General features: G+C 40.9%; 1 protein-coding gene across 7 annotated transcripts in view; it reads right to left on the reverse strand.

Moving 5' to 3' along the window:
• The window catches only part of Cacnb2 (calcium voltage-gated channel auxiliary subunit beta 2), a 353,794-nt gene that overhangs the window by 321,159 nt on the left and 5,841 nt on the right, over positions 1 to 26,794 (reverse strand). For all 7 annotated transcript variants that reach the window (XM_057788141.1, XM_057788136.1, XM_057788140.1 and 4 more), the window contains exon 2: positions 22,452 to 22,544. In XM_057788141.1, the coding sequence (XP_057644124.1) occupies positions 22,452 to 22,544 (93 nt within the window). The remainder of the gene's footprint in view (positions 1 to 22,451; positions 22,545 to 26,794) is intronic.

Here is a 26,794-nt window from a genome sequence, read left to right on the forward strand (position 1 = left end):
TGGTACAAATGGTCCCTCCACGCCAGAGGAGTGCCGAGGGAGCACAGTGCTCAGAGCAGGGTTGGGGGAGGACAGAGGTGTGCAGAGGGAGCACAGTGCTCAGAGCAGGGTTGGGAGAGGACAGAGGAGCACAGAGGGAGCACAGTGCTCAGAGCAGGATTGGGAGAGGACAGAGGAGCGCAGAGGGAGCACAGTACTCAGAGCAGGGTTGGGAGAGGACAGAGGAGCGCAGAGGGAGCACAGTGCTCAGAGCAGGGTTGGGAGAGGACAGAGGAGTACAGAGGAAGTGCAGAGGGAGCACAGTGCTTAGAGCAGGGTTGGGAGAGGGTGGCCTGGGGCCTTGTACTGAGAAGCCCCCTTGGCTTGTAAAATCGGCTGACATGACACGGCAGGAGCCTACAGATTGTTGCTGGTTTTCCTTCACCTATACATTTGTTGATAATGATAGCAAATATGAGAGAGCTGACCTTGCACCCATCTGGCTAGCCCCTGTGCCACTCTTTATCACTGTCCTCACTTTCCAAAGGGTCTCAGAGTTGACATGAATACGCCAGGTCCAACAGACACTGAATATAGTAAAGCCTCAAATAGCTTTTTCTCACGGTCAACACAAACTTCCTGAGATAAGTTGTAAGGCTGGGTGGTTCAGAGAGAAAGCAATGGAAGGGTCTCTCATGCCTGCATATATATATATCCTACAAGCTGATCATGGCACTTGCCATAAGAAGCTAAAAACTCCACGAGCCTTTGGGAAGAGGATAGGAGGCTATCTCCACAGAAGTTGTTGTCCAGAGAAGCCCTGAAGTCCCACTAAACAACACAGCCGGCCCTTGTGGGCTGCCCACCAGAATTAGACAATGAGATTCTTTTGCTGGTGATATCACATATCCTGGTTATAAGATTCAGAGACCATAGGCCCTCAGGAAAATCTTATCACTGTTGTTTGGCTAAATTGTCACAGTGTCAAACTGTCTTATAAAAATCTGTGTTTCTACACATAGATAAATGCTTTCTCAGCCTTACTCAGAGAAGTCTCCTTTTACAATGAATAATAGTAAATGAAGAGACCCATGGGCACCCAAGGTGCTGAGAATATATGATGTATTTTCTATGTCTTTAAAGGAGACATTTAGACCGCTCCTTCTAAAGTCCAAGGAATATCAAGAAAAGAGGGTGGAAAGAATGTCAGATCTGAAAGACTGGGGAGAGGCCGGCAAATGCTATCTCCGGGGTATGATACAGTCATTGCAAGCATGATCCCACAATAAATAAGGCTGACTACATTGGTGCTGCACAAGACTGGGCCTGTCAACAGTCAATCAGGGATTGGGGGGAGCTCATGGAACCTTAATCCTTCCTGCTGAACTGATGGAACTAAGGAGGGCAGTCAGTGCCTCCAGTATGTACCCACGGCTAAGTCCAGCAGGTTTTAATGGATAGCTGCAAACCAAGGACCACAGAAATGACCTTGGTTGATCTCAGGAGGTCAGAAAGCAAAGCAAAAAGACATGAATGTGGAAAAGAGATTTGTAGAGGAGGTGAGGATTGACAGGAGTAGAAGGGACATGGGAGGTGAGAATAGAAAGTACCATATATATTATGAAATTGCCAGAGAAAAAATTAATTTTTAAAAAGAATAAATGACAAGTAATGGAACAAAATAAATAGGGAACGGCAACATGAAGACTGGGTGCTGCCCCCACCCCCCACAATCTCCAGGCCACCGTAGACTTTCCAGCTTTGCTCTCAGTAACTGAGAAAGGAATGTTAAGACCAAGTATGTTTAGCCACTCATAAGACCTTTGACCTGCTCACTCTCATCTTCTCCATCCTACAGAGAGATGGCTCCTTCAAGACTGTTCTCAGTCTCTGTCCTGCTCTGTACCAGGCCTTACCATCCAAAAGAACTGATGCATAGGTAGCTAACCACATTCAAAATAGCAGTTGTGCCTAACCTCTCATGCATTTCTAGGCAATTCACGGGGTCAGAAATTGAAACAACGTAATCCAAAAATGCATGGACTCTTTATCAGTTTATATGTGAACTGTTTTAGTTTTAAGATTTGGCATTGTTGGTGCTATGGAGATGGCTCAGTAGGTAAACTTCCTGGTATACAATCATCAGGACCTGTGTTTGTATCCCCAGCACCCATATAAAAGCTGAGGCACACCTGTAACCCCAGGGCTGGGAGACAGTCAGGGGTTTGATGACCAGCCAGTAGAACCCAAAAACTGAGTTCTGGATTCAGTGAGAGACCCAGCTTTGAAAATAAACTGGAGAGTCATAGAGGAAGATCACTGCCAATCATTGGTCTTTGTACACACACACACACACACAAGTGAGAGCACCAACTCACCCACACAAACATGTGCACACACATAAAAAGATTTTCTACCGCTAAGTAGTTAAGAAGTATTTACGACAATAATAATAGTCTTAGTTGGCTGTGGTGGCTGCCACATGCCTGAAATACCAGCACTCAAAAGGCAGAGGCAGGAAGATGCCAAGTTCAAGGTTAGCTTAGGCTGCACAGGGAATTCTTAATCATACAGGAGTCCGAAAAGAGACTGTCTCAAAGCAAACAATAATAATGTTTGGTCATTAAGGAATACAAATTCATCCGTAATGCAAATCTTAAGCTATTCACGGAAGGAAATATCAGGCTGGTCTGGGAGACAGTCTGGCAGTAAGGTACTAACTGTGTGAGCATGACGACCCACGTTAGATCTCCAGAACCCACATGAAAAGACATTAAAATAAAAGCCAGCCAGAAAGAAGAGCAGGAGCAGCCTAGGGGCTCACTGACCAGCCAGACTAGCCTGCACCATGACTTTGAGGCCAGTGAGAAACTCTTTCTCCAAGAAACAAGATGAACAACATCTGAGGAATGACCTTTGAGGTCATCCTCTGGCCTTTACACACATGCATACACACGTCACACACACACACACACAGAGCGAAATCTGTGTCCGCTTTGACCTAAGATCAGTTTTTGCATGGGTTTTGTTAGGCACACGAGCTTCTCAACAGACACTTTTTGATCTACAGTGAAGCACAGCACTTTTGACCCAGAAGCTTACAGCTCTTCAAAGCATAGACACATAAACATCGAAGGTCAATCTGAAGTCAGGTTGAGGGAAGATGTAAAAGCATGTGGCCACTGTTAATAAACATTCTGCCCCTAAAACTGAGTCAGCCCACCAGAAAACTCTGAAAACAGACACCCGTTCGATGTTTTCTGGGACAAAGGCTGTCTTGTATTGCTTATTTAGGGCCAATATATAACTTATCTTCTGAATCCCGGATATAGACAATACTTGTAAAATTTTTCAAACGTGTCTTTTACGTACATATCTAATTTTTTTCTTGTCATTATTTCCTAAAGATATAGTATAATAATTAGAGACACAACATCTGTGCTGTGTCAGATATTATAAATGATACAGAGATGATAAAGCTTACAGAAACGTGTGCAGAAATTATAAGCAACACATTTCATACCACAGAGAAGCATACAGATGTTGGTTCCTAGGGGTCTTGCAACCAATCCTCCTGCAGCAGCAGGTGGGCAACACAAGTCTGTGAGTACTGTTTTCAAAGGCACATGAGCATCTTCCCTGATGTGACAGTGGTGTTGAACAGAAAAGAACAGGGTGATGCCCATGTGTACTGTCTGAAAACCCCAGGTACAGTACCATGTTGCTCTCTGTTTTGATTTCAGACACTTTCCAAATTTGGATTCCTTATACTTGCCTGGCTCCCTCTGCCCTCCATGCAGCTTCCCAACTATAACAGATGAGCTCCAAACTACCTGTCCTTTAGCTTTTATATAAGGACACTATCTCAGCTTGCACCCCCACCTCCAGGATTCTTCTCCCAGAGAAGAGCCCCATTGCTCAGTATCCAGCTTAAAGACACCCCCACACACATCCAGGCCTAGGGAGCTATGCATCCATATAGGCCCTGGACTTCCCACAGGGCAGGGTTCCCTGCCCTCTCTCAAGCAGGGAGGGAGAGAATGGAAGGGGTGTGGGGGAGCAGGAAGGGATTGGGAGGAGGGAAGTAAGTGTAAATATTTGAATGCAATAAAATAATAATAATAATAATAATAATAATAATAATAATTAAAAAAAAAGACTACTTTCCCCAGAGCCCTCACGGCATTTCCTCATGCCTAGCCAACCATGTATTCTGACAACCTCTACTGTAGAGCTCACAATAACGGACACTTAACACTGGATACCTTGTATCATTTGACCCTATGCCCACCCACTGCCTGCCAAAATCACTTCACAAGGTGTCAAATGAATGAATGAGTGAGTAGACCATGAGAACCACAGAGAGAGCCTTGCATCCATAAAGCCTTGTGGATTCAGCAATGAACAACCCTCATTGGTCCTGTCTTCACACAAGAAATACAGCAATCTCTTCAGAGACCAGGGAGATAGATGGTTCAACCTCTAATGTGCCTGCTGCATAATCATGAACTCATGACTTCATATCCCTAGCAGCACCGTTAAAAAGGAAGAGGAGAAGGGAGGAGGAGGTGGAGGGGGGGAGGAGGATGAGCAGCAGCAACAACACAGCAGCCAGGTGTGCTCACACACACTCACACACACACACACACACACACACACACATCAGGAACCCTAGCACAGAGTGGGCAGACCAAGTGGGACACCAGAGCTCTCTGGCCAGCCAGTTTAGTTAATTGATGAGAGGTGAGTTCAATCGCTGATGATAATTAAAACAAAAAATAAGGCAGAGGGGCTGGAGAGATGGCTCTGAGGTTAAGAGCACTGGCTGCTCTTACAGAGGACGAGGGTTTTCTTCCCAGTACCCACCTGGCAGCTCACCAGCATCTGTAACTCCAGTTCAAGGGGATCCAATGCCTTCTTCTGGTCTCTGAAGGCACAAGGCACACATATGATATACATGCACACATGTTGACAAAACTGATTTTTAAAAATAACATGTTAAAAAATAAGGTGAAGAACAACCTGAGTAAGACATTCAGCACTAATCTAAGACCTTCATATGTGTGCAAACATACATACATGAACACGCACACATGAAAATACATACATCTCCACACCTATACCCTCATCCATAAACACACATATACCTAAATCCGTCCATGCACACATAGCACATACCTCCACACACCTGTACCCTCACACATACACTTGCACACAAAAGCCAAATTATTTCATAATAAAACAAAAGTACTTTCAAATCTCGAATCCACAGGCACTTTTGTGCTTTGAATAAAAGAGATCAAACACAGATGTGTGATTCTGAAACAACATTTTGAATATCAGACTAATAAACCCTCATAACAGTTTGTTACATTCACGTTATAAGGCGTGTCTTCAGATTAGTGCAGTAGAGTAGGGAGGGAGAGAGAGAGAGAGAAAGGAAGGAAGAAGGGAAGGAGAGAGAGAGAGACAGAGAGACAGAGAGAGAGAGAGAGAGAGAGAGAGAGGAAGGAACTGCTTTGGTCTGTTTTACGAGAATATTACAAACATCTCCTGAAAGAGTGTTTACATTTGGAGCCGTCTAATAAATACTAAGGAAAGCGTCGGAAAGATGGTGAGTATATGGGGCAAAGGTCAGTGTCTCTTGGTAACCAAGAAACCTAATTTTCTCAAAAAGAAAGAAAGCAAGGAACACCACTCTTCCCCCAAACCAACGGCCTGAGGCAGAGAGAATGGCCGATTTTCAAATTATAAGACCACTAATGACTACTTCTGTGCAGAGAAAATGCTCTGTTAGCCCGAGTTCAAAGGGGTTCACACAAATTCACAGAAAAAGCCACAGCAGGGCATTAGAACAAGCAGCTGTTTGGAGCCCACTAACCTCCTTCAGCTTGAGCTTTCTGAGGAGAGGCCATAAATGCGACTTCGCACGTGGTTTTATTTTATCTGCTAAAACGTTTTAGATGTTTTTAAAACTGCAAAACTGTTTAGTCCAGTTGTCGCTATAGAACGCCAGCTCCCCTCTGTCTCTCCACTAGCCAGGCCTGTCAGCCCTCAGACTGCTGTGAAGAGACAAGCAAGCAGGCAGGCACCATCTAAGGAGTCTTTCCACTGCTCTTTTTCTGCACCCACGGTCCCTGTTTACCTTCAAAGAATGCGGAACTCCTTCCCCTCCACATCTAGGTGGAGGGATCTGTCTTCACAGAGCAGAGGACCACAAATCCTATTCCGAGGTCCTGGACTGTCTCTCAGAACTTCTGATTTTTATTTTTCCTATATTCTGCTCATTCCATCCAGGTCAAGGCTTTCCCCCACATCAAAGTACTCATTTTAAAAAATTGAAAGGCATGTTGAGACAGCTTGGGCAATGCAAACACAAGGACCTGCGTTTAACCCCCAGGACCCACTTTTAAAAATTGGCCTGATGGCCAGGTTGATGCCTAAGGATCACTGGCCAGTCAGCCTAAACTATTTGGTAAACTCTAAGGTGGTGAGAGACCCTATTGCAAAAACAGATTGCTTATTTATTTATTTGGGAGGTGCTAAGCATTTAAAACTGTCCATTGTCCTTAAGCCAACTCCCCCCCATCTCTCTCTCTCTCTCTCTCTCTCTCTCTCTCTCTCTCTCTCTCATTCTCTCTCTCTCTCTCTCTCTCTCTCTCTCTCTCTCTCACACACACACACACACACAAATTAACTGAACCTAAGGAAAAGACAGAATAAATTAAGACTTTTAGAATCTCCAGATTCATTAACTATGAATATATATTTTTATATTCAGTATTAAACAGGTACCGCTAATTCCTCAATAGTTTCTAAGGCTTTGCTTTGTGCCATATCATGTTTTGGTTCAAATATGACAAAAACACACAAATTTGGTATAATAAATGCAATATACTTTTAGGTGCATGAACCAAGACAAAAGAACTAGCTTCTGAAGATCTCTCTCCTTCTTGTTGCACACAGTATTCACCTCAGTAAGATATATTGGTAACTTAAGTGCTTACGAGAGTGTGGGCATATTGGAACCATGTGGTGATCATTATGTCTTTATCCAAATATTTTCTATGATAATACTTAGTATTCAAATTTATGGGCCCACCTTTTTATTTTATTTGTTTATTTGTTGGAGGTGGTGGTTTGGATTCATTTTGGAAACTGCTCTCTCTATACAACACAGAATGGCTTCAAAATCTCAATTCTGCCTCAGTTTATGCAATGTTAGGATTAGAGGCATATGTGACCAAATTTGACTATCATTGTATATTCTTAACGTCCTTCTTGACTTCAGGATGTAACATCAGGGACATGATGACATAGAAACCCTTGAAACTCTTTGCCTTCCCTCTGTCTCCAGCCTCATGCCCCATCTGTCTCCCCATGTTCCCTATTGCCAACCACACAGGAATTTACCATCTCAGAAACGTACCATAAATTTACCCTGTTTGAAATTATCATTGGGATCATTAACACAATGCTTTCTGGATCTGTTACTCTAAATACAGCTTTGCTTCCTTTAAACTCACCCACAGCTTTCTTTTTGCTTTTCTAGAACATACTTCCTGCAGGGTCACAGCAAAAGCTATTTATGTATTAGTCAGCCATGCTTTTGTTTATTACTTTCCTGGGAATTGGTTCCTACCTCATTTGCTTTTTGTTATAACCTAGAATGATCTTTCAAGCCCTTCTAGGTCATAGTACTCAATCATAAGTGAACATGAGGTCCTTCAGGAACTGGTTTCAAAGCATACCAGTCCAGCCTGTGATACTAGGAATCTATAGGGCTGCATGACCTTTCACAGAGCTACCTAGATTGACTTTTTAAGCACATTCTACTTAGGAAAGGAACAAAACTTGAAATAACATTCTGAAAGGAATATGAGCTACACTGTGGTGAGCGTGTGAGCATCGTCAGATAAATCAGCAAGAGGTGACATGGGATCTTTGGCGGATATTTTGTGCTATGAGCAATGAGTGCATAGCAGGGCATCTTGACCTAGGATGTGGATTTCTTCCTGATACAGCTCTTCCTGTAACTGTCAGGGGGAAGATTAAGTGAGACTCATAAGGAAGCCTCCTCTTGGTACTAGATTTCCACAAGCTTGAAGTAATAACTCTAAGGACTCAATCATGGGTTGTAAAATCTGGATGTAGGAAAATTATTTTAAGTAGGTGTTAGAAAGTGACTCACAGTGGTGAAGTGCCTGTCGAACAAGCATGGAATTTAAGTTCAAATCCTCAACACCCATATAGTAGCTTGGTGATGCAGGAATGGTCACAGACAGGAAGATGTCTGGAGTTCAGGGGCCAAGCCAATATAGCCGAATTGGTGAGCTCTGGATCCAGTGAGAGATTGAGACACTACCTCAAGTATAAGGTATAAAGTAATGGAGGAAGACCTACAATGTTGAGCTCTGGCCTCTATATGCACACATAAAAATGTGCACATGTACTTACACACACATGCATATGCACACACATATGCATATGCTATATATACACACACACACAAGACACTTTTAAATAATTTTTTCATACTGTGAAGGATGTTGACTCAAGTATATTATTATATATTAAAATACAAACCTCACTTTAAATATAGAAGAAAAATGGGAAATCCAAAAGTGATAGGAGATTCATATGCATATATATACATACATATAAATATATGTAGAAGTTTTGTATATTCAAACTTCTCATGCAACTAAAATGATTCTTATCCTGCTCATATACAACAGGTTTTATCCTATCAGACATTATGCTATAGAGGTAAACAAACTCTTAGCTATACTGATGAGTTCAATCCTCAAAAGTCCCAGGTCAGACATTCTGTGTGTTCTTTGTTCGACTGAGACAAGAGTCTTACAATATAGACTATAGTATCCGAAAACTTGCTCGTGCTCACTCGGGTGCACCCACACACTGAGGCAATGGGGATGATCTATCGGGAACTCACCAAGGCCAGCTGGCCGGGGACTGAAAAAGCATGGGACAAAACCGGTCTCGCTGAACATAATGGACAATGAGGACTACTGAGAACTGAAGAACAATGGCAATGGGTTCTTGATCCTATTGCATGTAATGGCTTTGTGGGAGCCCAGGTAGTTTGGATGCTCACCTTAATAGACCTGGATGGAGGTGGGTGGTCCTTGGACCTCCCACAGGGCAGAGAAACCTGCTTGCTCTTTGGGCTGAGGAGGAAGGAAGACTTGATTGGGGGAGGGGGAGGGAATGGGAGGTGGTGGCGGGGAAGAGGCAGAAATCTTTAATAATTAAATTAATTAATTAATAAAAAAAATCAGCAAGAAAAAAAAAAAGTATCCGAAAACTATGTAATCCAAACTTGCCTTGAACAGTGATCACAATTGCTAGTGTTACAGGTGTATGTTACCATGTCCAATAAAAGTTCTAAGCCTCTTACATGTCTTATAAATTTATGGCATGCATAAACTACAAGTTTGAGGCCCCATAAAGAGAAAACAAAATAATACAGAGAGAAAACCCATGAGATAGAGAAAATGAAAATGGGTCTCAATGAAGATACTAGTTGAATTTATTATGTTTTTTTCTCTAGGCATTTTATTTAATAAAGCTAATAAAAATCTATGATGTTATTCCATTTTATTGATGCCATCCGGTATGGCAGCTTTATAACAACAGCCCTAGAAAAATTAACACCTATGCCATATTTTCTTTCAAAGTGAATATTGCTTGCATGTGTAGGTGGTGAGAAGCACTAAGGAAAAGGTATGTTTTATTACTTTTTTATTTCAAGAGGCAAAACTTTGCTCAAAGAGAAATCAGCAAACCTTCCACTGACTGGGAAATGTGACTGAGTGTCAAGCTCAAGATAAAGACCCCAGATCCGAAAGACAGAGCCTTCCAATGGAGAAAGGCTGCTAAGGTGGTGAAGGCTGTTGGGATAGAGGAAGCAGGGTCAGAAAGTAGTGTCCTGGTCAGAATGAGCAATGCTCTCCTGTAACTGCTGCAAAAGAAAAGGAGGACCAGGCACTGGGACTTTCCTCTGTGTAGAGGAAAACAAGGAGATACAGAAAGCCCCAACAGCAAAATCCTCAGGACGGTGATCACATGTTCCTGAGCTCATGGCGAAGGACACTGACTTCCCAAAGAGCTATCACTGTTTCCCCAAATGTGCATGCCTTCAGGACCCAGAGTTTCCTAAAGCACCCTGGGATATACTTGGTATTGTTTTCTTTGATCCTCAAAGGCTCACTCAAGCAGAGGACAGGGAGGATGACAAGCAGAGGCTCAGTGACAGGTGTGGAACAATGACAAGATAAAACTGCAGACCTCTCTTGTGGGGGGTGAAAGTTAGAAAACAATTTTCACACTTACTCCAAAATCTAAAAGATGGCTTTTTCATCATCCAATAAAATTATTACATGTGAGTATTTCCAGGAACCAATCCATATGGAGAGGAGTGGGCCCTTCTCACAAGTGTATAAGACAGAAAAGGGTCCCTTTGGTCGATCATATGAGACTCCTACCTGAGGCAGAGCACCTGTGAAAAACATCAATAATTAACTTGGAGTAACTAATCTAGCCAGGTTTAATGGAAACATACATGCTTTTGTAACTTCACTGTTGAATAAAACTATTTCCTAGTAACAATGGCTAGTTATTCTGTATTAGATTATCTATGTGACTAGTTACTCTGTATTAGATTGTCTATGTGACTAGTTACTCTGCATTAGATTATCTGTGTAACTAGTTACTCTGTATTAGATTATAAGTGTGATGTGTGAATATATTCTGTATTAGATTATTTGTGTAATGAGTTACTCTGTATTAGATTGTCTATATGGCTGGTTACTCTGTATTAATTATCTGTATGACAAGTGATTCTGTATTAGATTATCTCTGTGGCTAGTTACTTTGTATTAGATTGTCTATGTGGCTAGTTATTCTGCATTAGATTATCTATATGACTAGTTACTCTGTTTTAAATTATATGTCTGACTAGTTACTCTGTATTAAATTATCTACATTACTAGTTACTCTTTATTAGATTATTTATGTGACTAGTTACTCTGTATTAGATTGTCTATATGACTAGTTACTCTGTATTAGTTTGTCTATGTGACTAGTTACTCTGTATTAGATTATCTATGTGACTAGTTACTCTGTATTAGATTGTCTATGTGACTAGTTACTCTGTATTAGATTGTCTATGTGACTAGTTACTCTGTATTAGATTATTTATGTGACTAGTTATTCTGTATTAGATTATCTATGTGACTAATTACTCTGTATTAGATTATTTATGTGACTAGTTATTCTGTATTAGATTGTCTATGTGGCTAGTTACTCTGTATTAGATTGTCTATGTGACTAGTTATTCTGTATTAGATTATTTATGTGACTAGTTACTCTGTATTAGATTATTTATGTGACTAGTTACTCTGTATTAGATTATCTATGTGACTAGTTACTCTGTATTAGATTATTTATGTGACTAGTTACTCTGTATTAGATTATCTATGTGACTAGTTACTCTGTATTAGATTGTCTATGTGACTAGTTACTCTGTATTAGATTGTCTATGTGACTAGTTACTCTGTATTAGATTATTTATGTGACTAGTTACTCTGTATTAGATTATTTATGTGACTAGTTACTCTGTATTAGATTATTTATGTGACTAGTTACTCTGTATTAGATTATCTAAATAAATTTCAGTTATTCCCACGCAGTCCATTCAGTCTATGCAACTTTTGAAACTTCACATGGCTCTATCCAAGCTGGACGTGAATAAAAATAGAAGAAAACAGGACAAGTATAATTCAAAACATATCTGCGAGGCTGAGAAATAAAAGCACCTGCAAAAATAATTCTTGGTTTAAAGGGGATATATTTATCTCAGTGGGAAGAAGGGTGTATGCAAAAATTATTTTCAATGCTCAAATTTACAAAATAGTAATAGAGATCTAATTCAAGCTAGTTTATGGAGTAGGTGTTCAAATACATAGACAAAAACAATTCTGAGAGTGGTCACAACTTTTCCATAATATATTCTTATTACACACACACACGCATGTGCACACACACACGTGTTCACACAGACATGTGAAAACTAACATGTCCATAGTTTGCTCTGTAGAAAGAGTGAGGAAATTACAAAGGTAAACATTTTTGTGTTGACATGCCTCAAAATGGTTCCTAAGAGGACACAAAACAGATTCTGCCATTCACAAAATTCAAGCAAATGTCTCGTAAGATTGAGAGACATTTACAGGAAATTAGAGGCAGTAAATCTACTGCTTTCTTATTTATAGCTGTGTTTGTGACGAACGCAGGATAACAAGGCAACAAGCCAGTATTTAAAGGCTAAAAGATTTATCCAGCCTTAAACATATCAGTCTCCACAGGCCTGGAGTCTGTAACCATTATCACAGTTTAATCTGCCTTTGCAAAACAAAACTGAAAAATATACTGCATGTCTCTGTGATTAATCATTTATATTTAAAGCCAATCTGAACGAATATAAAAGATCCAGAGAAGCAGAACCAAGAACACTGGTACTGGGAGATGATGGAATTTGTTTAGAATACCATGTTCTGAAAGTGTCATGCAACCTTCTGTTAAATATTTGCCTCATTCCATTTTGTCATTCTGATTTGCATTCTGGAAGCCCTTAGAAGCTACAGGATTACTGAATTACAACCACAACATATGTTGGTGAGCCAGAACCCCAGATGAATGTCTGACTCCTTCCCTGCCAACCACAGAGAATACTGGTACTTGAGGATTCCGGGGGGAAAAAGCAGTGTAGATTTGTAAGCCTCAACTTCTCACACAATGAGCACTGGTCAGCACAACTCAAGGACCTATAAAAATTATCAGTACTACTCTAATATGTATATATTCCATACTTTTTTCATTCATTCTTCCATTGAAGGGCATCTAGGTTGTTTCCAGATTCTGGCTATTACAAACAATGCTGCTATGAACATAGTTGAGCATATACTTTTGTTGTATGATAGGGCATCTCTTGGGTATATTCCCAAGAGTGGTATTGCTGGGTCCAGGGGTAGGTTGATCCCGAATTTCCCAAGAAACCGCCACACTGCTTTCCAAAGTGGTTGCCTGGGTCTGAAAAAGCATGGGATAATACCGGACTCACTGAACATAGTGGACATTGAGGACTGCTGAGAAGCTACTGCACATACTGGCTTTGTGGGAGCCTAGGCTGTTTGGATGTTCACCTTAATAGACCTGGAAGGAGGTGGGAGGTCCTTGGACTCCCCACAGAGCAGGAAACCCTGACTGCTCTTAGGGCTGATGAGAGAGGGGGAGTTGATTGGGGGATGGGGAGGGATATGGGAGGCAGTGGCGGAGAAGAGACAGAAATCTTTAATAAATAAATTAATTAATAAAAAAAATTATCAGTACAAACAGTTAGTGAATCTTGGCCAAACATGGCAGGAACCTATAGCGGAGCTCAGATGGCAAAGTACCTTGGATAAAAAGTGGCTTGACTGTGTGTGCATGACCATCAAGCCAAAGCAACTCTGGTATGCCGACCCCTGAACATTTGGTGTGCACCTTCAGAAGACTGCCAGGTATATCAGTGCAGGCTGGGAGAATATGTGTCTTTAAGAAAAAATGAAGAAAAAGAAGGAGAAATGGGGGAGGAGAATAAAGGAAACACAGAATGCAGGTTTGTGATGGGAGAAGAGACAGAGAGAGAGTGAGGAAAGGGGAGGGGATAAGAGGGGGACGGAGAGAGGAGAGATAAAAGAGAAGATGGAGGGGGAGAGGAAGAAGGGAGGAAGAGAGAGACAAACTAAAAATAACTGCAGAATGAGCACTAATATAGTCTATCTCTCTCAATGTCTCTCACACTGTCTCTCATTGTCTCTCACGCCGTCTCTCACAATGTCTCTCACACTGTCTCTCACGCCGTCTCTCAATGTCTCTCACACTGTCTCTCACGCCGTCTCTCAATGTCTCTCACGCCGTCTCTCAAGCCATCCCTCACAATGTCTCTCATATTGTCCCTACGGCTGCTTTAATTTTCATGACCACCCTTATCAGAAGATGTGCAAAGTTTTCCTTAACCTTGGCAATATCAAAAAATTTATACAGCTAGGGTTTCTTACTGGAAAAGAACAACACAAATGTTCTACCCTGCCATGCCAGGTAGGTTCAGCCATTTTTCCTAGTCCAGCTGTTTTTTTTTTTTTTTTTTTTTTTTTGTCTCTCAGGAAACTCATTTGCCCCACTTATGTTCTGGTGTTAAAAGAAATTTTTTTTTTCTTTCTAAACAATAGCCTTTGGAGATTTTATCTTCTTTCTTTTGGTTTATAAGAAAACTTGATCCATGCAATAAATTAGGAAATAATGAGAAATAAAGATGTGTCATCCACTTATCTGTTCTAAACATAGACAAAGAGCACAGAACTTATATCAGAACCACAGAGAATTCAGTACTACACAGAGCTATAGCAGAACCACAGAGAACTCCGTGCTACATAGAGCTGTATCAGAATCACAGACAACCTCGGTATCCACAATTACCTTAACAGTACAAGCTAACAAGGGCTTTGTGTATTCAATGCCTTTTAGCACATAAGCAATTTGAACGATACTCATTGATTTTACATCCAGTGTCTATAAGTCATGTGTAGCGCTTTTTGCCCTTTAACCCATTATCATTAAAGTATTTGTTTTCCTTACAAAGACAAGGCCGCGGCAGACTCTAAACTATTTCTGAAGTAGCCTCACATAAAACGAGGTGTAATGTTTGCTTTGCCTCACCCAGATTCATGACCTGGATGATTTCTGGGACCACGTCAGCCATAGCCAGCCCTCCAAACAGACTGGCAAAGGCTACAGATGATTCACAGGCAAGTTCAGTTTTGTTTGTTTAACACAGGATAGAAGCTTCCAGAATCCTCAAATTCTAAAATTTGTGTGCTCCTGCGAATTCTTGGAAGGAGAGAAAGAAACAAATACTCTTCCAGCTCCGTCTGCCTTTCTCGTTACCAACAGGAGTGGTGGGGTGCACTGAAATGTGACAAACTGAGAATTGAAGCAACTTTTGCTGGAAGAAATGAAGGGATGCTGGCATTTAAGATGCCATGAAACTGAGCTGGGGAGATGGCTCAGCAGTAAGGATGTTTGCAGCTTAACCATAAGGACCTGAGACTCTTATCTCAGCACCTTTGTTAAAAGCTGGTCATGGGTACACATGTGCTCAGAAATCCCAACACTATGTGGGATGGAGATAGAAGAATCCCTGGGGACTTGCTGGCCACAAGCCTAGCACCACGTTCAGTAACAGACCTGACTCAAAGGATTAAGGTAGACAGATGAGGACATTAACAACCTTCTTTAGCCTCTGCATGTACCAGCATCATGTGCTCACACGCAAATATGCAGAAATACCACAGACACACATTCTCTCTCTCTCTCTCTCTCTCTCTCTCTCTCTCTCTCTCTCTCACACACACACACACAAAAAAAAAAAAAACCAAATAAACAAGTAAACAAAGTGATAACACAGAATAAAACTATAATACTAAGGCCAGCCTCATTTTCCTCTAAAGAAAGTTCAGAGTTGAGATGAACTTAATGCCTTCATATGCTTTATGGTTTTGACATAAAATCGTCCCATAGCCAGGCATGGTGGTAGCATATGCCTTTAATGCCACCACTCAGGAGTTAGAGATAGGAGGATCTCTGTGAGTTCAAGGCCAACAAAGCAAGTTCCAGGACAGCCAGGGCTGTTACACAAAGAAACCCTGTCCTGAAAAACCAATGGGTGAAAACAAGTTCCCATTGGATTGTATGTATGAGACACTTGGTTCTACCTGGTGGTACTGCTTTGGGAGGTTGTGGAGCCTCTGGGACTGGCATGGCTGCAGAGGTGGATCACTGGGGCTGTAATTGTAGGTGACATCCTCTTCTGGTCTCAGGCAGAGCCCTCTGCTTTTTATCTTCAAAGACATGAGCAGTCTCTGCCACATGCTTCTGCCTCCATGATGGACTGACATCCCCTGAGATTGTGATCCAATCCTTTCCTCCCTGAAGTGGTTTGGGAGGTCCTTCTGTCTATGTGTTGCTTCTATTGGTTAATGCATAAAGAACTGCTTTGAGCCTACGGCAGGGAAGAACAGAACTAGGCAGGGAAAGCTAGGCTGTATGCTGGGAGGAAGAAGGGTGGAGTCAGAGAGACGCTATGGAGCCACCAGAGTCATACATGCCAGAACTTTGCTGGTAGGCCACAACCTCGTGGTGATATACAGATGAAAAGAAATGGGTTAAATTAAGATGTAAGAGTCAGCCAATAAGAAACTACAGCTAATGGGCCAAACAGTGATTTAATGAACATAGTTTCTGTGTGGTTATTTTAGTTCTGGGTGACCAGGATAAACAAGCAGCCTAGACGAACAAGTGGCCTCCCTCCTCCTACACTGAAGTGGCTTCTGTCAAGAATTTTATTACCACAATGAGGAAAAGGAGATAATACAGCATGTTTCATCCTAAACACAATGGTATCAATTTTCTCCTGAGCTAAACAAGTTAAACCCTTTTAATAGATTTCTACTAATCTATGTCCTTTTGTTACAAGAGAGTGTAATGTCACCAAAAAAAGAAAATGATCTGGAGCCAGCTGCCTAGATTCAAATTCTTTATGCAATCTTCCTATAATGTGTGACCATGACTTACTTTCTTTCTCTGTGTCTGAGTCTCCTCAGCTGTAGAATAGAGCTCTCTAGATATAGTAATATTTAATAAACATCAGTTGTCAGTACTTCTATGAAGATGATTTGCTTTTTATTGATGTTTTAATAAATGTTTCAACTGGAAAATTGCATTCTTAAGTCATAGTAGTGAATGATTAAATAGTGCTTATTTGCATATTCCTAATTAGCATACAGATTTTAACTTCTTTAATACATCCAGCTAATTTTTTGGAGGCAGTTATATGCAATGTGAAAATGACGAGGCGACAAATGACAGAATCATCGAGGAATTGATATTGCCTAAATGCACTGTAGTTATGTATGAAATTACCAAAGAATAAACAGAATTTGAAAAAAATCCTAGTTATCCATGCAAAAGCCAAATATAAATGGTAGACGTGATACTTAGACTCAGCATTTAACTATTTTCCTGCTTCTTGGAGAAAATCATTTGGAAAAAATCTCACAAGATCAGAACTGATTTAAGAGAGAAACATGAAAATTATGAGTTCATGGATTAGTGCTCATAGAGGATACCAAGGAAATGGTTTACCCACAACATAAACAAATGAGACAGAATAAACATATAATTAACTTTTTTTCCAATCAATATGCTAACAAACTACAGCTCAGAACAGGTGCCGAAATGTCTGATCCAGAACATTGGGCAGCCTGTCGCATCACAGCTGCTCATGGAGAGAGAAGGGAGAGCCTAGAGGAAACTCCCTCTCACCATCTTCTTGTGGGAAATCCCATGAGGTTTGTAATAGACCGTCAAGAAGCCTGTCGGCAAAGGCTCCTTCAGGACCCAACTCCCAGCCCAGCTCTAGAATGCAACTGATGTACTAGAGATACTTTTCAGCAGGGGCAGGAGTGAGTCAACCTTGAATCCCTGAAATATCACTGACTTCAAATAGGTCCCCAAGACCAGAAAGATGAGGGGTGCATGGTTGGGTAATGGGGAAAGGGTAACTGAAAAAGTGAAGCCCATGTTTAGTCCTGAAGCTGCTCTTCGTGGTAACTATAATTTGACTTCAAAGCCAAAAGCAGAAACTTACTTACAGGCATTGATTTTCTTAAGAATAGGATTCTTTTTAAAAAATTAAGCTTAGTTAGAGAAACATGCACACACACACTGAAAAAAAAATGGAAAAACTACAACAGCAATCTGAAAAATTAACCCCAGATAAATGCACTGTATCCTTTTATTGCTTAGCCTTCTTCATGTTGTAATAGAGCCTAAAATATTTCACCATATTCCAATAGTTATGATATAATTTTAATACAATATGTATACACCTAGTTATTGTGGCTAACGATATGTTTACTATAAAGAGTGATTTTTAAAACCCACAGAAGATCTTTCAGATTGTATGTAATTATATATACTACTCCCTAGATGTTTCCCAGCTACAGAGAAATTATAAATTAACTAAGAGCAAATCAACACTAACACCAGAGTGAGCAACCATCTCACTGTCAGAGTGACAGAGATACAAACATCGGCATCAAATGCTGGCTACTTGTGAACAGGTGGATGGCCAGATGCCACCGGAAGTAAGGCAAATTGACCTAGTCACTTTGGAAAACTGTTCTTCACTACTGACTTCACTACATACACACACCCCATATGATTGCATTTTTCAGACTATTTGTTGAACAAAAATGCATCCATGTGCATCAAGGGTACACCCAAGAATGTACATGGCAGCAGTGTCTCATTAAGCTCAAAGAGAAACAAGCCGGTGTCTCTCAAGAACAGAACATGTAAATGAGCTGAGGCACTTTCCGTGCAATGCAATGCTGTACTGCAAGGACATCACCTGAGTACTGAAATGCCCACAGTGGACGACTACAACCAATATGAAGTTGGGTGCAAGAATTTAGACATAAAGCAATTTTAGTTTACCTGAAATCTCAAAAAGAGGCAAAATGAATCCATATCAGGAAGAAAAACTTGGTTGTCTTTCAAGAAGGTGAGAACACAGCTTGAAAGCAGTCAGACTAGGGATTTGGGTGGTGGAGTGCTGTGCCTACTCGGCTGTGGTGGTGGTTCTCTGGGTACAGTGACCCCGAGCCCACTGACCTGAGCACTTGAGTTACATTCTTCTTGGCAAGCATACCCATTAGCAATAAGAGCAAGAACTGAAAGCTAAGCAGGGTGGTGGTGACACATGCCTTTAATCCCAGCACTCAGGAGGCAGAGTTCAAGAACAGCCTGGTCCACAGAGCGAGTTCCAGGACAGCCTGAGTTACATAGTGAGACTGTCACAAAATAAATAAATAAATAAATAAATAAATAAATAAATAAATAAATAAGTTGAAAATTAAAGAAAGGCCACTTTCACACCTGAGAAGTAGATCTGTCTCTGTTAGTCTGCTTGAGCACCCATGTCGGATGCCTGAGTGATTTACACAAGAAAAAAATATGTTTTTCCACTACCAAAGTCTGGTGCTAAGACCTATGGCAAATTTCCTTGCTAAGTCTTAAAATGGCCTTTTGCTGTATACACAGTCTCTCTGCTATCTCTTCATCTTCTAAGGCTACTGATGTTAAACTAGGACCCCATACTTCTCATCTTACTTAACCTTATTAAACCCTGCAAAGACGCTGTCTCTGCAAAAATCTCAGCAGAGTTCTATACATGATTTTTCAGGAGAAGCAAGCCACCTGAAACATGTTCCCTGCTTTTCCACTAGTTCTCAAAAAAAAAAAATTAGAAAGATTTTTAGAATTTTTTCCTATCCTAAATCGTCATAGTCCCAGCTTCTAAACCGTTTAAGTATCAGTATTATAACTACCTAAAAGTACCCATTCCCCAGTTTTTAAAGCTTGTGTACCATAATGCATTTTAAAATACAAATAAAACCCCCAGAATTCTAAGGTTTTTTCAAAATTATATAGAAACTATTTTTCAAATAAAACACCATAATGAATCTAATTGCATAGATCTGTTAAGTAATGCCATTATAACCCTTATGTAGTAGAGCATGCCTGTGGTCCTCTGGAGGCTGAGGAAAGAGAATAATTTGTGCTCATGAGTTCAAACCAGCCTGAGTAATACAGCAAGACTCCATTTTAAAAAAATGAAAAGAACAAAATAAATTCCAGTTCTAGTGACCAAATATTCCTCTAATGTTAATTATAAATGCTTCTAGACACAGACAGGTACGTAACTAGCACCGACACAAGCCACTCACTCGTTTAGCATACAGGTACTGAAAATAAGAACATTTTCCCATTATATAATAACCTAGCATGCTTACTCACTCTTACCTTTGGCCATGAGTTTCTGCAAATACTCCCCCAATCCACTTCTATTAGGGATCTAACCACGTCAGAGTAGCCTTTGCTCATTTTCTTGTGGCAGCAAAATAGGAATGTTGTTGCAATGGAGATTACATTGTCAAAACAAAAGTATAATTTCCAACTGCAAGCCACTGCCAGGCCGCTAGGCTTTCTCTGGGATGATGTGAGCGGGTTTCTGATGAGTTGCTTAGACTGCTACCCCAGATTCATGCCATACAGAGTGCCTCATTCCATTGAGATTCTAGGAAAGCACCTCTACTTTTTCTTCTTACGTACTCACATATGTTTTAACAATCTATATCTACATTTAAACGATTGAACAGCTGCCTGAGTCGCTCACAGTTGTGTCTCAAGCAAACATACTTTCCCAAGAATTCAACGTCAAAAAGGACATTATAGATAGGAAAAACAAACTCTAGTTCATTCACGGGCAATGCAGAAATCCATGAAATCCCTCCTGTCTTTTGAATTGAGCTCTCAAAACTTCATACAAGAGGAACACATGGCAAAAAGAGACAAACAAAAAAGGAGCTCCTTTAGATAAGCTCTTTTAGATAAGAGCTTAAATTGGAAATGATGAATTCCATACTATTAATTTTGATACACCTGCTCACTTGAAACACCTCAGTTGTCACCCACTTTCCACAAGCTCTTGGCGTCATCTGTAACCTCACTGCATCTCCTATTCTGAAGACTCTTAGAGGTGTCTGCTTTGCATCATTCAATGCTCAACCCTGGTGCAATGAGTCAAAGTTCTGCAGTTGAGTTCTCCAGGTTCAGTCCCGTTACCCCAAGGGCAAAATAAAAGTGGGTGCTTGGCAGGTAAAAGGCTTTGACTATTGTCCCTATAACTGACTTACCTACACTAAAGAACTAAATCCCAGGCCCTTCAGGGCTCCTGGGGACTCTAATACCATAAGACAAGTAAATGTACAATAAGCTCTCCATACTATGCCCAGCTCCCTAACACCAGTGGAACACTGGTTTAGGATGGACCACACTTAGGGAACCATACCTAGCTTGATGTTTTTTCTTTCTAAATGTTTCTTTGCAAGCAAGTTTCCCTTCTTCTTAACTTGCTATCTTTTTTTTTTTTTGACTTCTTATAACCAAAACAATTCCCAATTGGTAGAGATTGAAGTCTTTTTCCACTTGCCTAAAAGTTGCTTGGATGCGCCTTTGGCATATTTCGATGGTACAAGAAGGGACTGATGCCTGGACAGGGATCACCTGTGCCTATACAAGAAATATTCCATTTCACTGCTATGAAATCAGTAACCTTAGACATAGCAGGCAGACATCTTTAAAGCCAACTGTGGTCTATTTTTGACAAACCTGAATGAAACTCTCAGGAACAGTGTCATAGAAAGTCATGAGACTCAACTGGGATAGAGAGAGGGTCAAGTGTTATGATCTCCAACGAAAACAACAATTAAACACAAAAGATCAAGACAGGATTCATAGAAGACTCCTGCCAAACACACATGGGTCAAGAGCAGAGAGTCTGGGCTCTTGATAAAAGACCCAAGAGGGAAAGGAAACAAGTGATATCCAAATAAGCCACTCAGTCTTTCCAATAGAACCATTGATCTAGGCAGTGAGCTGCACCCACAAGGAATTATACACAGATTCACTAGCCAGAAACTGACCACCATCCAGCCAGGAAAGCATGCTGTCCTTAATGTCCTCCCATCTCCAGAGGTGCTAGATGAAGACATGTTCACCCATACACTTCACAAGGCTCCAACATGCTCACCTGCGTCTCAGGAGGTAATGCTGGGCTTATAATCATGCCCCTCGGAGGACTGATTACTGTGTACCTCCTCTGGGACACGAAGCACTTTCTGTTGCAATACATGAGTGTTTATTTAGGCAGCCTGATGCCTTCTCCTGGGCAGGACTTTACCACAGTTGACTGACATGAAAACTGCTTCAATGTCTAAAAACAACAAACAGCTAAGTTATATCTGAAGCCATCTACAGTTGATTTAACCATAGACGTGAGGACCATTCAAGACCAAGGACAGTCTTCTCTTCATCAATTCAAAGCCACAGATGGAAGGAGGAAGAAAAGAAGAGAAGAAGGAAAACAAGCTAACAAAATATCCATATTACCATTTCATAGTTGCGGACATGGATGCCCCCTCCCAAAGACTACCAAAACCCAAAGCTCATTGCTATCATAGCATTTCTGCCTTTCTATGAGCAGAAAGTCTCCATAATGAATTCTGCAGCGGATTCTCCCCAACTTGCCAGGCAAGAATGCAATTATTATTCAGAGCCACACTGGAAGCATAAATATTTTCATTAGGACATTAAACTGCATGTGTTTCACTTCGATTTCAAGTAAAAATATTGCATAAATCTCCAGAGTGATAATTTAAAACCACTTAAAAAGTAACACTTTGTTTTCACTGTACTCTCAGCAGCGCGGACTCGAGCTCCCTTACCTGGCGGACGAAGCTGTTGGAGGTGGTGTCCGATGACGTGCTTCCGTCCGAGCCTTTGAACCTATTTTTCCTCCTGGCTCCTTTTCCATAGGACTACAGAAAAGAGAAAGAGAGAGAGAGAGACAGAAATAAGACGACCCGAACCTTCCATGGGAATCTACCCCATTCAAGAAAACGTCAGAAGCCCACATTGGTAATACATTTGCTATTGTATGGGCATCATTGGAAAATTAATATTGGTGAACCTTTAAATTTCTTTCAGATCCGTAAGTACATGGGGTGGAGTCTGGACAAAGCATTAGTGACCGGTAGACTGTGGCAATGTGTATTCACTGTGGTAGTTTAGCATTCGAGAGGAAAACCCACTAATGATAAAGCATTTTTAAAAGGCATTGACAAACAAGAAAGTAAAGGTGAAAACGGGAGAAACAAAGAGGATTTCTTTCGATAACAGCACCAACGTTTGCCAACAAACTTGCTTTTTCTATTCTATTTCTGTTCTAGACTTCACATTCGGACCTCTAAATAAACTATGCACTATTTGATGCGAAGGCTAAGTGAGAGAAGTCACTGCAAGCGTTAGACATTCAAACATAACTATCATTCTTACAACTCTGAGGAAAACAGTTTACTTTGCCATCTAACGTGTGCATGCAAAAACTTCAACCCTGAGTTTCAGAGCTAAATATATATAGATGGGAATCCTGCCTCCTACGTACTGTAAGGAAATTCTTTAAGTCTCAAGCACCACTGTTACCTTCAAATGTGATTATTTTTAAGTATTGAACAAAAAAGTCACAGGTTTGTTTTTAAGTATTAATGAAGATCTCTGAATATAACTCAATGGTAGGACCCCCTTCAAACAAGAGAGAGAGATAGAGAGAGAGATTTATAGAATTTAGTGTAATCGCTAGCTAACAATAAGTGCCCATATACTATACAAAAAGCAAAAGCCATATGAAGCCTGGGGAGTGGAAGGGGAAGCTTGGGCATACATGACATCAATTTTGTTAGGTTTAGAGAGACTTCACTAAATAATCAAAAGTTATACCATCTGCCTTTTAAAAAATCACCACACTCAAGGTTTTGAAAATGCTACTTGATTATGTTTGATTATTTATAAGGTTTTCATAAAACTAAGAACACCTTATAAAGCATAATATATGTAGCACTTTCGCAGGCTAAAATCTATTGTGAACATTTGTGTTCTGAGTCATGTAAATGGATTTGCCATCAGTGAGAATGTGGTGCAATATTAAAGAGAAAATTCTTAAATATGTTTGTTCTGTTCCAAGTATCTAAGGGCTTTATGTAAGACAAACATGTTTCCACGGCGTTTGATTAACTCCCAACTTTGAAAAAGGCAAGGGGAGCGGGGCTGGGTTTCCCTGTGACATACAAGGCTCTCCTCACTTCACAGCTTATTCTTCTTACTTATATAAACATCATTCAGCAAACTGTGGAAAAATAGCATTCTTTTAACAACACTCCTCCTTTTCCAATTATCCTGTAAAGGTTTGGACAAAGCCATTTTACCAGGCCAAAGAAGGCTAAAATGAGGTATGAAAATCCCCTATATTTTTTTTTAAAAAATTGCATTATTCCATATGGAAAGTTACTTATTACTTTGAAAGAATTTTATAAGATCTAGCATGTTTCTGTAGGATATGCGCAAGAAGTCTATGTAAAACACATTATTTATTCTAGTGAAGAATGTGTTACTTTTGAGAAAAAAGCGAAATATAATCTTACTGTAAAAGACTGTATAATCTTTTCCCTCTGGTACCATTTTGAAATGGTGATACAAAAACAATTCTGTTATTCTTTATTTCATCTTTTTAATGATAACAATGCTTGTTCTTCAGTTGCTTGGGTGTCTTAAGCTTTTCCTGGTTACTCAAAATTGCACAATCAGCCCTGGGAGAATAGAGGACAAATGTGAAGACAGCCAATCCCAGGGGAGGCTGCTGTACTTCAAAGGGAGAAGGAAGAAAGGATAGAAGGAAGGAGGAAAGGAAGGAGGGGCAGAGGAAAGGAAGGGAGGGAGGGAGGGAAGGGGGGAGGAAGGAAGAAGGGAAGGAAAGAGAAAAGAAAGGAGGGACAGAGAAAGGGAGAGAGGGAGAAAGAGAGGAAAAAGGGATGAAGGGAAGGAGGGAGGAAAGGAAAAAGGAAGGAGTAAAGGAAGGAGGGACAGAAAGAGGATGGAAGGAAAACAGGAAGGAAGGAGGAAAGAAAGGAGGGGCAGAGGAAGGAAGGAAGGAAGGAAGGAAGGAAGGAAGGAAGGAAGGAAGGAAGGAAGGAAGGAAGGAAGGAAGGAAGAGAAGAGGAAAGGAAGAGTGACAGAGGTAGGGAGGGAGGAAGGAAGGACAGACACATTCAAAACTTCAAATTAATTTTTCAACTCTCCTGGTAATATTGTTCACAAACATTATTTTAGACATGCTTAGCTTTTAACAGAATATATGTACTACGGGATTTTTCAATTTTCAATTGCTTTACACACAGTTTACACGAGCATCTGTGGAGTCTGGAGTTCCTGCCTCCAATCTCACTGCAGGAGTACTGTCACTACAGCCGTGTGCCAACAGGTCGACTTGGGTATGGGGAATCACCCTCAGGTCCTCATGCTTGCGTGGCAAGTGCGTTATCCACTGAGCCACCTCCCCAGACTCCACTAGTACGTTTAACACTCTCCCTCAATCACACATATCTTTAAGGAGCGACTAAAAGCATTAAGCTTTTGGAATTTTATACTTTATAGGCAGTTGATATTATTCCATGTCATAGTTATTAGAGTCAAAATAAACCAACATGCTCACTTATATCTCAGCCCTCTTATTTTACGCATTTCAGAGTAAGTGTATTTTTCTTCACTGTCTAAAGACATACTCCACAGGAACTATACTATAAAACTTTCCAGAAACCTGTGTCTGGCAAGCTTATAGGCCCTAAGGCAGAACCCACTGCTACTATTTTGCTAAATGGAGCATGCTCAGCCCTACAAGGGACAACTGTATCACCTCCCACCACCAAAACCCAAAGATCATCACAGAATTAGAGGCAGAAAGAGAGCCAGAGGTTCAGGAGGAGTTCTGGAAATAAGAAGGTGTTCTCGGATGTGACCTAGTTAAGCTCATGAGCTCATTACAGCAGTGGTCACCTGCACAGACCTGCGTGAGACCGGCTCCACCAGCATTCCAGCCTGTAAGGCGCGGGCTCATGATGGCCCCTCCCTCCCTGTGGTGGTTCCAGGCGGGGTGTCGTTTACTTCAGTGTTGTAGCTACTGATAAGTTACCCCTGCTCATGCAGTCAATCCTAACTAAGCTCTGCGAGCAGTGCATGCAGAAAGGAAGTAGGGGAGGGACTCCTTGGGAAGAAGAAGGGTTCAGCCAGGAGACAAAGGAAGAATGAGACAGAGTAATAGGGGTGAAAAAAAAGACTAAAGCCATTATGTACATGTATGAATCTGCCCCAAACTAAAATAGTTTCCTTTAGTTCAATGTATATTTAAAATTAAAGTCCATTTTGTCTGAAACGGCTTGCTTTTTTAAATGACTTAATACCCTGTAATATTAGCGCTAAAATGAAAAAACTGTAAAAAGGGAGAACGTTCTCCCCAGTTGGAGGGCGTGTAAGAGCCCGACACTATTTAGTTAACTATATTTGGAAAAGAAGCCGCATTTGCCTGGTTATCTGCTTTAGGCACAGCTATCTGTACAAACAATGGTCTCACGGTGGTGATCAGCAACTATATGACACCTAATATTTGAGGCAGTTAAGCATTAGAGTGGCTCCGGCTGACAGGAGGAAGAGGGAGAAAAGAAAGGAGTTTGGAGTGTAAAAGGCTGCCCAGAACTCTGACAGACACATGCTCTCCACACGCTCTCCCTGACTTCCTCTTGGAACACCCGCGCCCCCCAAATCACTGATTTATACTCAGAATGGTGTTGACATGTAGCTACGAAACTTAAATTGTGTCATTACAGCAAGGGAGAGGCACATAATTAAACTGTCTGAACACATCAAAGACTTCAGAAATTAGAACAAAATTAAGAAATTTACACAAACATATTTTAAAACATACTCCAAATACGTGGTGATCTGCATACCAGCTTTGTGTGAATAGCCTGCACCACGGGTTAATTTTCAAAAACAGACTCATATTGGAAGCAGCAGATAGATGCTCGTGTTTGCCGAGGTAGCCAAAGTCTGGCTTTTGGATGAGTGAAAGGGGACAGTAGTCGTTAATTATGAGGAATTCAGCAGGACAAACAAAGTTGCCATGGCAGCCTCCAGGGACAGCTTTAAGAAAGATGCATGTGCTTGATGCTCTTCTATGACA

Source organism: Chionomys nivalis, chromosome 13 (genome assembly GCF_950005125.1).
Source record: "Chionomys nivalis chromosome 13, mChiNiv1.1, whole genome shotgun sequence".
Classification (NCBI taxonomy): Eukaryota; Metazoa; Chordata; class Mammalia; order Rodentia; family Cricetidae; genus Chionomys; species Chionomys nivalis.